General features: G+C 41.1%; 1 protein-coding gene across 2 annotated transcripts in view; it reads left to right on the top strand.

Annotated features, from left to right (window-relative positions):
- LOC147105077 (S-adenosylhomocysteine hydrolase-like protein 1) overlaps window positions 1–11,478 on the top strand; it is a 111,308-nt gene extending 99,830 nt beyond the window's left edge. For both annotated transcript variants that reach the window (XM_086011141.1, XM_086011143.1), the window contains exons 14-17: window positions 1,478–1,546; window positions 2,095–2,173; window positions 2,448–2,568; window positions 4,999–11,478. In XM_086011141.1, the coding sequence (XP_085867267.1) occupies window positions 1,478–1,546; window positions 2,095–2,173; window positions 2,448–2,568; window positions 4,999–5,005 (276 nt within the window). In that variant the 3' untranslated portion in view covers window positions 5,006–11,478. The remainder of the gene's footprint in view (window positions 1–1,477; window positions 1,547–2,094; window positions 2,174–2,447; window positions 2,569–4,998) is intronic.
- The last annotated feature ends 688 nt before the right edge of the window (window positions 11,479–12,166 follow it).

Genomic DNA, 12,166 nt, shown 5'->3' with positions numbered 1-12,166 from the left:
TAAAAGGAAAAAAGTAATAGGGGCCGAGGTTATGATCTGAAATTATTGAACTCGATATTGAGTCCGGAAGGCTGTAAAGTGCCTAATCGGAAGATGATTTGCTGTTCCTCGAGTTTACGTTGAGCTTCCGTGGGACAATACAAGAGGCCAAGGACGGTGAGGTCCGAGTGGGAATGGAGCGGTGAATTAGAATGACAGGCGACCGGAAGCTCGGGGTCACCCTTACGGACTGAACGGAGGTGTTCCGCCTGTATGGATCAAAGGGCCCCAAGCAGAATTGAAACAAAGTGTTCCACGCATTCTACAAAAAGACAACCACATCTGGGGCCCATGTAGGTTTCCATATTTACCTGGAGGAAGTGAGTGACGTTGGGATAGATTGTTCGAGGTGGCCTGAACTCTAGGTTTAGACCTTAGCCAAGTCCTCCAGCATTTCAGTGTAATTCCCAGACCTGAATTTGCAGACTTTCTATCTTTTTTTCCAGGCTTTCCGCTCCTGGTGAGGTCTTGAGGCATAGAATGACAATATATCCACAGTGAAAAGGAGACCAATAGGGCTACTGGAGAACCCACAACCATCAAAATGGTAGAGGGTATCAGAGTCTCCGATGTAGGTGGGTAGAATTTGAACATGGGGTAAAAAAAAAAGTACAGTTGTGATGGAGTAAAAGCCATTCTTCATATGAGCCCAGCTCAGTGAGTGTAGGCAGGTTATTTGAATGTGGAGAACATCACAGCCGCTATCTTCTCTGAACATCCACACATTGGCCCTTTCCAGTAGGAGTCACTGGATCGAACATTTCTCAGTTGTTGCCCTAGTGTGCTAACTGAAAGAAATGTTGCTGGTAAATTCTGATTTGACAAGGAAAAGGCAGAAGTGGTATTTTAGACTGAACTAAAGCGCTATTTATTAAAGAAGGTAATGGAAATTACAAGGCAGTGATCCGCTCGCAGGATTCAGAGGATGTAAGCTACAAACATCAAGCTCAAGTGGTTTAGGTTTATCGTGTGAACGCTGAGAGGGAGAGATGGAAAAATCAACAGTGGATCAAGCTTGCCTCCTAGCAACTGATTATAGAGCAGGATTAGGTGAAGCCTGAAAGCAGGGTGTCTGGCCTGAATTCTGTGCACATACGTCAGGTTGGGAAGCAAGCAAATCTTTGAGAAGTGAAAGCCATGTAATTAAACTGATGACACCATGGGACTTGTATCAGATCATTTTTCGTAGCACTTGTAGCTGCCCACACAGAGGCTTCGTAAGGGAGGGACTATTTGACCAGTGGTTCATCCCATAGCGTCCTTGTGCATCTTTTGTTTGTGTTTCTGTAGAAACCTTGTGTTGTCTGCCAGTGGCTCACCTATTGGCCAAGGAATGCTGTTCGGTGAAGGGACCTAAAGGAGGGAAAATAAAATAAACTGGCAGTGGTGTGCAATTTAAAATGCCATTTTAATAATTTCTTGCTTTTTTTTGGATCAGGGCCGTCTTCTAAACTTGAGCTGTTCAACTGTGCCCACTTTTGTGCTTTCAATCACAGCAACCACTCAGGTAAGTGACTAGATGGGAACTCCAATAAATAATTTAACTGCAGTGTGACTTACGATACACTGTGGCAGAGCCCTCTGTAATGTAATATTGGTATTTATTTTAAATGACCTTGTATTTCATGTATCCTGTGTATTGTGTTACAGTCATGTGCCACATGACCGACTAGCTTCACTCGTCTCGGGCAGCACTTCTGGTTAGAGATGATAAAGAAATATCTTGTTCTCTTAAAAAGTTACATATGAAAAACACTAACAGATACCCAGTAATAACTGCAGAGATGGGTCAAATCTGCCCTGTTAAGTGAGCTCAAAAGCAAGCATCAGTTGAAACTAGCAAATCTCTGGTCTCCTTGTCACTAGTCCCAGTACTCTACTGTTGCAGCAGTCGAGCCGCTAAATTTGTTTAATGGACAATGACGATATATGAGCAACAAAACTTAAACAATGTTTCACAAAAGTGAAATTCTCAGGTGAGTTGGCAAATATACAGCTTTATATCAATCCTGTTTATCACATATAAGTTAATGATCTATACTGATCTCTGTGCAGGCACTGGCTCTGATAGAGCTCTACAATGCTCCCGAGGGGCGCTACAAACAAGACGTGTACCTTCTGCCTAAAAAGATGGGTAAGCGGTAGTGTGCTTTCCATTGTAAAGCTGTATCTTGGATGCAAAGAAGTGGGAGGTCTGCCATTCCGCCTTGTATAGTTTTACCGTGGCACCGATAACTAACTTGAAATTCTAGAGAGCGTTTCAAAGATTGTTTTTAGTTGTCCTGGTAAATATTTCAGTCGACAGCCAGCAAGCACAACTGTCGCAGAGGGTGCTAGAAGATACTTCTTTAAGTTATCCAATACTTCGATCCAGCACTTATTTGTTCATAAAACTTGTCTCCTTACAGATGAGTACGTTGCCAGTTTGCATCTGCCAACCTTTGATGCCCACTTGACAGAATTGACAGACGACCAGGCAAAATACCTTGGCCTAAACAAAAATGGACCTTTCAAACCTAATTACTACAGGTACACTCTATAATGGACCTTAACATCAATGCACGTATTTAGTGGAATGGTTTTAAGGTTTACCGTGTGAAGCTATCGTAAGTATTGACTTGAAGAAACGGAGCTGCCCCTGAGCACAGGATACTTGCATTGTAAAAACATTGAACGTCTTGTATCTTTGAGCATATTCATCTTTTATTACTGTTGTGACTCAAAGACTTCCTAAAAACTTCTGATATGAAGCAGTGCCTCATTGAAAGATAGGCAGATATACTTGAGGGTTTATTCTTTGCAATTTAGGAAAAATATGTAGTACTCTGTAGGAAAGTATTTACACTGCAGCCAAGGGAAAACATACCTCTTCCTGTATGTAAAACAATAGAGGGGTCAAAGTGCATCATGGATATTTGTTTTGAAAACTTAGGTTAATTTCAGCAGCCCATCGTTTGTGAACTTTATCAATTAACGTCGCCTGTTCCTCCCCTGTCAGAAGTCGGCTAGGGAGGAGAAGAGAGCTCAATTGCTGTTTGAGAGCATGCATAATTGACATCTACTTGTACTTTGCCAAGTGTCCATTCTTCATGTGTCAGCTGTACATAGAAATTACAACACGAAACCGGCCATTCGGCCCAATCAATCCGTGCACGCCTGGCTGGCCTCCCACATTCCACCCTACGTAAACTTGAGGTCATCCAAAACTCGGCTGCCCGTGTCCTAACTCGCACCAAGTCCCGTTCACCCATCACCCCTGTGCTCGCTGACCTACATTGGCTCCCGGTTAAGCAGCGCCTTGATTTCAAAATTCTCATCCTTGTTTTCAAATCCCTCCATGGCCTCGCCCCTCCCTATCTCTGTAATCTCATCCAGCCCCACAACCCCCCGAGATATCTGCGCTCCTCTAATTCTGCCCTCTTGAGCATCCCTGATTATAATCGCTCAACCATTGGTGGCCGTGCCTTCAGCTGCCTAGGCCCTAAACTCTGGAATTCCCTCCCTAAACCTCTCTGCCTCGCTACCTCTCTCTCCCCTCCTTTAAGACACTCCTTAAAACCGACCTCTTTGACCAAGCTTTTGGTCATCTGCCCTAATTTCTCCTTCTGTGGCTCGGTGTCAAATTTGTTATCTTATCCTGTGAAACGCCTTGGGACATTTTACTACATTAAAGGCGCTAAATAAATACAAGTTGTTGTTATGTTGACGTTTACCCCCTCCACGTGATCAAATAGTTCTAATCACGTTTACCCCCCTGTTCCCATATCTCTTCAATCCCTTTTCCTTCATCCACCTATCCAATTTAATCTTTAACGTTGACACAGTTCCTACCTCAGCCACACTGGAAAGGAATTCTACAACCTCATAACTCTCTGAAGAGGTTTCTTCTGCCCTCTGTTCTAAATCTTACACCTAATTTTGTATCTCTGACCCCTTATTCTTGACTCCCCTCAACTACTGGAAGCAGTCTGCTCCTATCTGCCCTGACTCATCCATTCATAACATCTCTGCTGCTGTTCCACATGCGATAAACAAAGTCATCACAGGCCAGGACGTGAACCTGCGACCTGCTGCCCTTGGTGGCTTGGTTAGACACTGCCTTTACTGACCTGAGCCATTAGAGGGAGCTCATCACACACACTTAACATGATCCTGTCCCACTCGAACCGTCATCCCGAAGGGAAGAACTGGAATCACCTTACTCAGTAACTAATGCTATGTCTGCAATGAAACCTGCTGCCCAGGTTCTCATCAGAAATGATCACCTCATCATGTGGGAATTCTATTGCAGAGAGGAGAGAACTGTTGATACAAAATATTGAATAAACAAGCTCGGGGGAAAAACTCTTGAAGCATTGAGTTAAAGCATACTGCGAGCATTTCTGCACAAAAAATGAACACATAAAATGCAGGACCATTTTATTTAATGTATAAATTATCTTGAAAAGTCTATTCTATGCCTGTAAGAAGGGCACTCACTATATGTGAACAGAAGTAACTATTTTGGTGCTGAATAAGCAGGTAATCAGCCCCCCGGTGATGTGTTCCAAGCACCCTATTTATAGCATGTTATGCAGGGATCATGGCTGATCTATTATATCAACTTGCACACTAAACAAATGTTTCACGACAGTCAATGAACCATCTGCGTGCTCAATAACCACTAGTAGTTTGATGGTTCATTGACTGTCGTGAAACATTTGTTTAGTGTGCAAGTTGATATAATAGATCAGCCATGATCTCATTGAATGGTGGGGCAGGCTCGAAGGACCGAATGGCCTCCTCCTGCCCCTATTTCTTATGTTCTTATAATTAGTGTCGTAACTCTTCATGTAAAGAGTAGGATTATCTGTGCTTAAATGGGAGGGGGGGTGTAGGACTTGCACAGACAATGCAAATCACTGATGGAATGGTCAAGAGAACCCTTCTTTACACACAACAATTTTTTTCCCACTGCAGGTATTAGACGGACCAGAACCAAAATGATTGAAAAGGACCAAGTTGTCTGAAACCTCAGTAGAAGAATGTATAGTAGGAGCCAGCCTAGTTGTTTAAATGCTCACTAAATGTATTTGAAGAGCATTTCTGCACTCCTAGGCATCTTATTTCTTTAACAGCCTGGTCTTTTGCTTGTATTTTCTTTTCGATACTCTTCAAATTATAAATGAGTGTTTTGATTTCTAACTTACTGCCGAGAGGTGTACCTGTCACATTATATTGTGGCAGCACAGTCTCCATGAAATCACTTGAGCCTGTATGATATGATTGATGTGCAAACAAATAGTACTGTAATAATTTAAAAAATTATCTTTTTGTTTTTCCTGTTTGTTTTAGTCCAAGACCTGAGCTTTAAGCTCAGTTCAAACTGTTCCAAAGGGATCTCTTGTTTTTACTATATGTTTTTTTTAAAATCTGTTTCTTGGTGGCAATCGAATCCTATTTGGTGATTGCCAGTATAGTTGTATGATACTCGTGTCTTTTCAGGAACCAGTGTTGACTGTAATAAATGATGAGCATCAACTTTTAAACAAACCCGATTCAGTACTAAAGCAGCTGTGAATATCACTGTAGCCAAAAAAAAATGTGACTGGCTTTGTTTATGCAGAATTTCAGTTCACGTCTCCTTTCATGCAATGCTGGCCTTACTTATGCGCTTTAATATATTGACACCACTAGATGTTACACTTCAGGACACGAATCATTACCAATCAGGCAAAGAAAATTCGAAGCTTGCATCTGTCGGCTTAACAGGGAAAGTGATTCTAAGGTGCCAGTATTCTAATTCTAGTCGGTTACACTTTGACTGAATCATATTAGAGCAAGTATTGTCGTAAGATTGTGCCAAATGGAGTTTGTGGTGACGAGCACTAATCTCTGGTTGAGTCCTCCTGATGGCTTCATATTCCAGACACTTGCTATATACAAACACACACAACATTTCAGAGATTATGTACTGTTTGTGGCGAGGCTTTTTTTTTGTCAATGCATTTTCTGGACCACGACCAAGCACTGGATGCTGCTAGTGACCTTTACTAATACTGTGGGTTGTCTGCCAATGAGCCTCTAAGGTTGTACACCCAACAGTGGGACCAGAAAATACTTTCACTCCAGTTACATGAAAAAGATATATTTTAAAAAAAAATAAAGAATTTAAAAATCATTGTAGAAACATGAAGGATTTTTCAATCAAAAAGTTGCTTCTGTGTTGTTTTGTGAATTGACTTGGGTGAGAATGACTCGGATTTGTGAAATCTGTTTCCTTGTAACCTTTTGTTCATTTGATTAAAGTTAGATTATTAAATGGGAAAGAAGGGGAAAAAAAAATCTCCCTTGCAATATTTTCAGGACTGCTACTGTCTCAGTTTGGAGCAACATTGTGCAAAACCAACTTGCCATATTTGATTTGTGATGCAGATTTCAGAGAATCTCACTGCACAGAAGGAGGTCGTTTGGCCCATCGTGTCTGTGCCGGCTCTTTGAAAGAGCTATCCAATTAGTCCCATCGCCCTTCACATTTCTCTTTTTCAAGAATTTATCCAATTCACTTTTGAAAGTTACTATCGAATCTGCTTCCATCGTCCTTTCAGGCAATATGGTCTGGCCCAAGCTTCCCTAACCATGACTCTTCTCACCATCCTGTTTGCTGTAATGAATCTGTTACTTATGTACTCTGTTTTCCTGGATTCCCATCCATGTTGTGCACACACATAGTTTACGTAGACTCCACCACAACAATAGATGGGTTCTTAAATGTTATTCTGAAATGGCACCAAGGCTAATTGCTGTATGAGGAATCTTGAGTATGGAATGAATTGGTCCCTTTTAACAGTAAGATAGTGAGCTCCCCTCCTCGGCGGAGAGGGCATGGTCAGATCTTGCTTGAGCTGCTAAGCAGAACACTTTTTGAGAGCTCCATCTCATAAGGATAGGGAAATACCAGGACTAGTCTTGCCAGCAATGCATCTTCTTACTGCCAGTGATGGGAAATCAGTTGTTGAGAAGTCTGATGCACGCTGTCCTGGGAACCAAAATGGGAATAAAAGCGTGGCGGTTGACATTAGTGGACCAGTCGTACTATTAAATTGGGAACTCTTGACAATAGTAATCGGTGAGCTGAGAGATGGCACGGTAGCCCCAACTTCCATTAATTTAACAGACGTAGCCATTTCCCCCCCGCTCCATCATGCATGCTATGTTTGCTGGGCTATATAATGAGCCCACTGCAGCCCCAGATCACTGCCAACTTCAAGTAAAATAATTCCCAAAATGTCATCTTAGTAGCTGGTAATTAAACTTTTGCTCAGTGAATATTGAGGCCTAACATTTGATAAATGCTAATACAGTAAGGCCATGAGACCGTGAAAACTGCCAGTGTAAATCTAACAATATTAATATGTAGGCGGAGATAATAAGTGGGCCTGCTTTGGCCATAAAGTCTTACTTTCCAAAAATGATAAGATATCTTCTGGAGAAAAAAAAAGAGGAGGAAGAGAGAGAAAATTGCTAAGTACAACAGTCCATTTTGACTTGATGTCAAAAGGCGCCACCACTCCCAGCCCTGGAAATGGAAGTTCTAGTAGATGTCTTTTAAATAGAAGCATCCCAGGGCGGTTCAAAGCATTTTTTGTTCATCAAGCATTTCCCTTACTTGAGTGTTACCATTAACGGGATTTAGCTGTATTTACATTTGCAATGTTGCTGATGGAAATAAGCCTGGATAGCTGCTGTTTATTGTGTAGTAATAATGTCGAATTTGTGTATTATCTCTTAATAAATGTGGAAATTCATGTTTTAATTTCACAAACTGAAAGGGACCTCAAATTATGGAATTTGTGTTTGCAAGCAGGCATGCTAAACAACACTGAATTATCTTCCTGCCTTTTTAAACTCCCCAAACATTAATCCATGATAACAGAAAATGCTGGAAATATTCAGCAGGTCAGGCAGCATTTGTGGAGAGAGAAACAGACTTAAAGTTTCAGGTCAATGACCTTTTGTCAGAACTGGAAAATGTTAGAGACTTAACAGTTTTTAAGCAAGTGCTTAGCCAGGTTGGGGGGGGGGGGGGGTGCAGGAAAATAACAAAAAGGAGAGGTCTGTGATAGGGTAGGGGGTAGGAGTGTTTAAATGCCAAAAGTGATGAATGTGGAAAGGTAAAATGAGGTGAGCATGAGACAAGTAATAGAATCAAAAGATGGGTCCAGAGGTGGGTGTAAGTGGTTATAGCAGAGGAGGGAAGCATGGAAAATCTGGCAAAGATGGGAAGGCCCCCGTGGCCCAGGAGTGTACTGGAAGAAAGGGAGGCGGACCACCCCCACCACCCGGCTGTGTACCATTGGTGCACGGAGACGGGCAGTGAGGTATCCTCATTGAATGTCCACTCTGCACCCTAGCATCCAACAAACCTTGCACGAAAATCAATCCCTGCTAATAAAGGGGTACGAATTGCAGCGTGCGTCTGAACCGCATGATTGTTAGAAGAGACTGGATCCTCGTTAATCTATACAACAACAAAAAAACAAACACAAAAGATGTACTAATTATATCTGCCCATACACTCCAGCCAGTGGACAGACGCAGAGTTGTTTTTTGTAGTTTATTTTGAAGGACCATAGAAAGGGAACCAGCTGGCTGCTACAGCCCTGTTTATAAAAAAATTCATTCAAGATAATCACTACTTTTCTTGGTACATCTGTGATGGGAGATTATTTCTATTAAAATTTCTTTATGCATTATCTCTCTAAAGAATAGGGTTTTGTTTTCTTGTATTGAAATGTTTTTCTCTGCTTCTGCTTAATTATGGGGTGTACAACTCTGAAAAGTTGTACCTGACTTGCTCATGTTGCCGATTTCTACTTGTACAGTGCTTTTGAATTTTCTTTAAATATACCTAGTAATTATCCCAATAGAAAACAAAGATACACTAATCCAGAGAAGGTATGTGCTCTTGTGACAAACTTTCAGGTGATGAACTATGTCATGCTAGGAACAGGGGTTTTAGAGTTTGGCACAGCTGAGAGAGGAAGGTTAATGAAGCATGAACCAGGAAGAAGATGCATTTTTATATATTTTTTGTTCTTCAGTGCCCCCTGTACTGAATTAAAGGAAAGGTAACGACTACAGGTATCTACAGATCATTAGCTTGATCCTTTTCCACGGAGCCCCGTAAAGATTAATTGCTGCTGTAACATGGAGTCAATGCATTGGAGCCATGTGGCAGAATACTCCTCTACACTATGTCCAATTTGTAGCATGGAATCCAAGTTTGTGGTGTTTCAAATGACCAATTAACCGAGGCAAACGTTTCGTGTGGGTTTTTTATTTCACTGGCAATAATTCGGCGCACACTTGGAAAATCCTTTCACCCCACCACCACCTCCCCCTTGCTAGTCTGCCTAACCAAACACTGATGACTTCTCAGTGGACACTCTGGGGGGTTATCCCTCCTTTACGTGACTCCAATGGGTTTTCTCCACCCACAGACACTCAATAAGAAAAAACATAAGTAATAGGAGCAGGAGTAGGTCATACGGCCCCTCGAGACTGCTCTGCCATTCAGTAAGGTTATGACTGATCTACCTCAACTCCACTTTCCCGCCCTATCCCCATATCCTTTAATTCCCTTAGTGCCCAAAAATCTATCGATCTCAGCCTTGAATATATTCAACGACTGAGCCTCCACAGCCCTCTGGGGTAGAGAATTCCAAAGAATGGATGTGTATAGAACATTATGAACTAGCTCTGTGGTCAACTATATATTTTTTTAAATCTCTAACTTTCAAACTAAGAGCAGGAAGGGTTTCTACGTGTGAGTATATATCGGCAATGGTGCGTACAAGGTCATGGGATGCGCCAGGCGGGTGACTCTCTTCTATAAGTGTGATTTTTTGATGGGAAAATCATCAACACTGACCACAAGCAGCTAAAGAACAACACACTCCTCTCGGTGGTTTAGTGAAAATCCAGGTTATTTACTAATTTATTGAAGGGAGACAAAAGATATTAAGAATCCGGAGAAATTAGTGTTAGGAGTTTCATGGGCCTTCTGGAATTACCATTTCCTATTAAGCACCATTAACGTGTTCCGTGTGGCAACTGTCATAAGCCAGCGATATGGTGGCGATATGGCTCGGGGAGCAGAGTTGGTTTTGGTGTATTCGTCGTCGTTCTGGCTCTAATCAAATCTTAATAAATACATATTAAATACTTTTAGGAGATACAACATGGGGCTAAAGAAATCCATTGCCTTATAAATTCTACACCATTCTGATATTAAAAAGGACTAATACTTGCTTTGTCATACATTGATTACAGCTACCTTTGTGGTCCCCATCACTTGTATTGCACATAGCAAGTGACAAAAAATAATACTGGGTTTGTACAAAAAAATGCTGCATACTCCTACCATGTGCTTTACTGCAGCTGTTTGTTAACTAAAACATTCAGGTTTTGTTCTTATGAATTTTCTTTCCATAAGCTCCTGCTCAAATGTTTTGATTTTGTCACTGGCTCTAAAGCAGTGGCTTTAAAAATAGAAAAAAGTACAAACAATTAAGGCAAATCCCAGAAGTAAGCCCAATAACACTCAGCACAAAATCTCTATTAGTTAAAGCATTATCTGACACTCTTCGCAATAATAAAAACATGAGAAACTTATCCTTTGAGATTTAAATTGTAATGGATGTATAATAAGTGGACAACTAGCTCACCACCTGGCTGGTAGCAGTCTGTTTTTGGGTTGATTTTATTTGTGATGAAAGCCTTGTGATCCATTACCACATGTAATGCGTGTGAATTACACACCCATCGTGACTTGTGAAAGAAACCTATTCATACCAGAACTAGTGCAATATCCTGTTAACTTCTGAAAACCTGCAGAATTGTAACTGTGAACTTGGTGACCGAAATGTCTCTGAAAGTTTCGATTATTTACGCGGTGTACATTGTATTTTGGATGAAGACCAAAAGAATTTGGGGGATGGGCTGAGGTCACTGTCATGGGTGGATTTGTGCATTGTGGTTTTTCTCCAACCACAGCAGTTTGAGACGGTAACATGCAGTCCCTGCAGTATGATGTGACCTCTGTACAAATGCAGTGTCAGTGTCGTCATTTGAACTGGATGTTGGATTTAAAAAGAGTTTAAAGTAGGTAGTGCAGATTCTTAACGGGTACAGCTCCTGGTATTCAGCCTGTTTAAAGGATTTTTTTGGGATAAGGCAATGGCTTGAAAAATCTAAAAGGCCATTGGGTCACCCAGCCGTGTGGAGTCTTACTCAATTTCAGCTAATTAAATACTTGATGTATTCAAAGTAGGGAACACTTATTACTCTACATATTATTTGATAATTTTCTATTGCATACAACCTTTTTAATTGCTGTACTATGGAGAGTAGTGGATGAAAAATGTCATTAACCTTAATAAAGGTCTCCTAAACAACCATCATGTTTCATACGCACTTGTCTTTTCCACCCCATCCAAAAGTTTAATTGTGTGTTTCTTTTGTTGTGTATTATCTGTCTATCTTGTTTCAGTGCTCTGGAGACTGAAGGTCATCCCATAATCAAAATGGAAATATAATAATTCTGTTAAACCCGTGACCATAGTGCTGTTTTTAGATAACCTGCTAACCCAAATCTTTATTGGTGACATCATATTTTGAGTGTGGCTCTATCAGCCATGAAGATCGGATGAGTTTTGCGTTCCAATGTATATTATGGCACTATTAACTTTCTTGTCCTGAGTGTAGTGTCTTGTGTTCCCTGCTGACCCACTACAGCATATATTTGTTGGGGGTTTTGCCCATTGCTCAAGCAGCAGCTTTATGAAAGCATTGCATCACATGATTGACACCAGGTTATAAAGAAAAGTTACATACCTTATTGATTCTGAAAGCTACAGGTCTACTTCTTATTGGTTACAACTTAATTGATTACTGATGTCATCACCAATTAGGACAGGATGTGTCCCCTTTTTAAAGGGGCACAACCAATAAAACTGTAACAAACAAAATTTAAAGGAAAATTAACAAATTACATCAAAATTCTGTTTTGGGGTGGGGGTGATGAAGCACTCCAGTGCCCACCGGCAGAAGGCCTCAAGCGAGCCACTGGACACAGCTTGCTCCA

The sequence above is a fragment of the Somniosus microcephalus genome, chromosome 18 (assembly GCF_052327205.1).
Source record: "Somniosus microcephalus isolate GS21.2 chromosome 18, FLI_Smic_1.0, whole genome shotgun sequence".
Lineage (NCBI taxonomy): Eukaryota > Metazoa > Chordata > Chondrichthyes > Squaliformes > Somniosidae > Somniosus > Somniosus microcephalus.
Note: the sequence above shows the minus strand (reverse complement) of the source record. Positions and strands in the feature narration are given on the sequence as shown.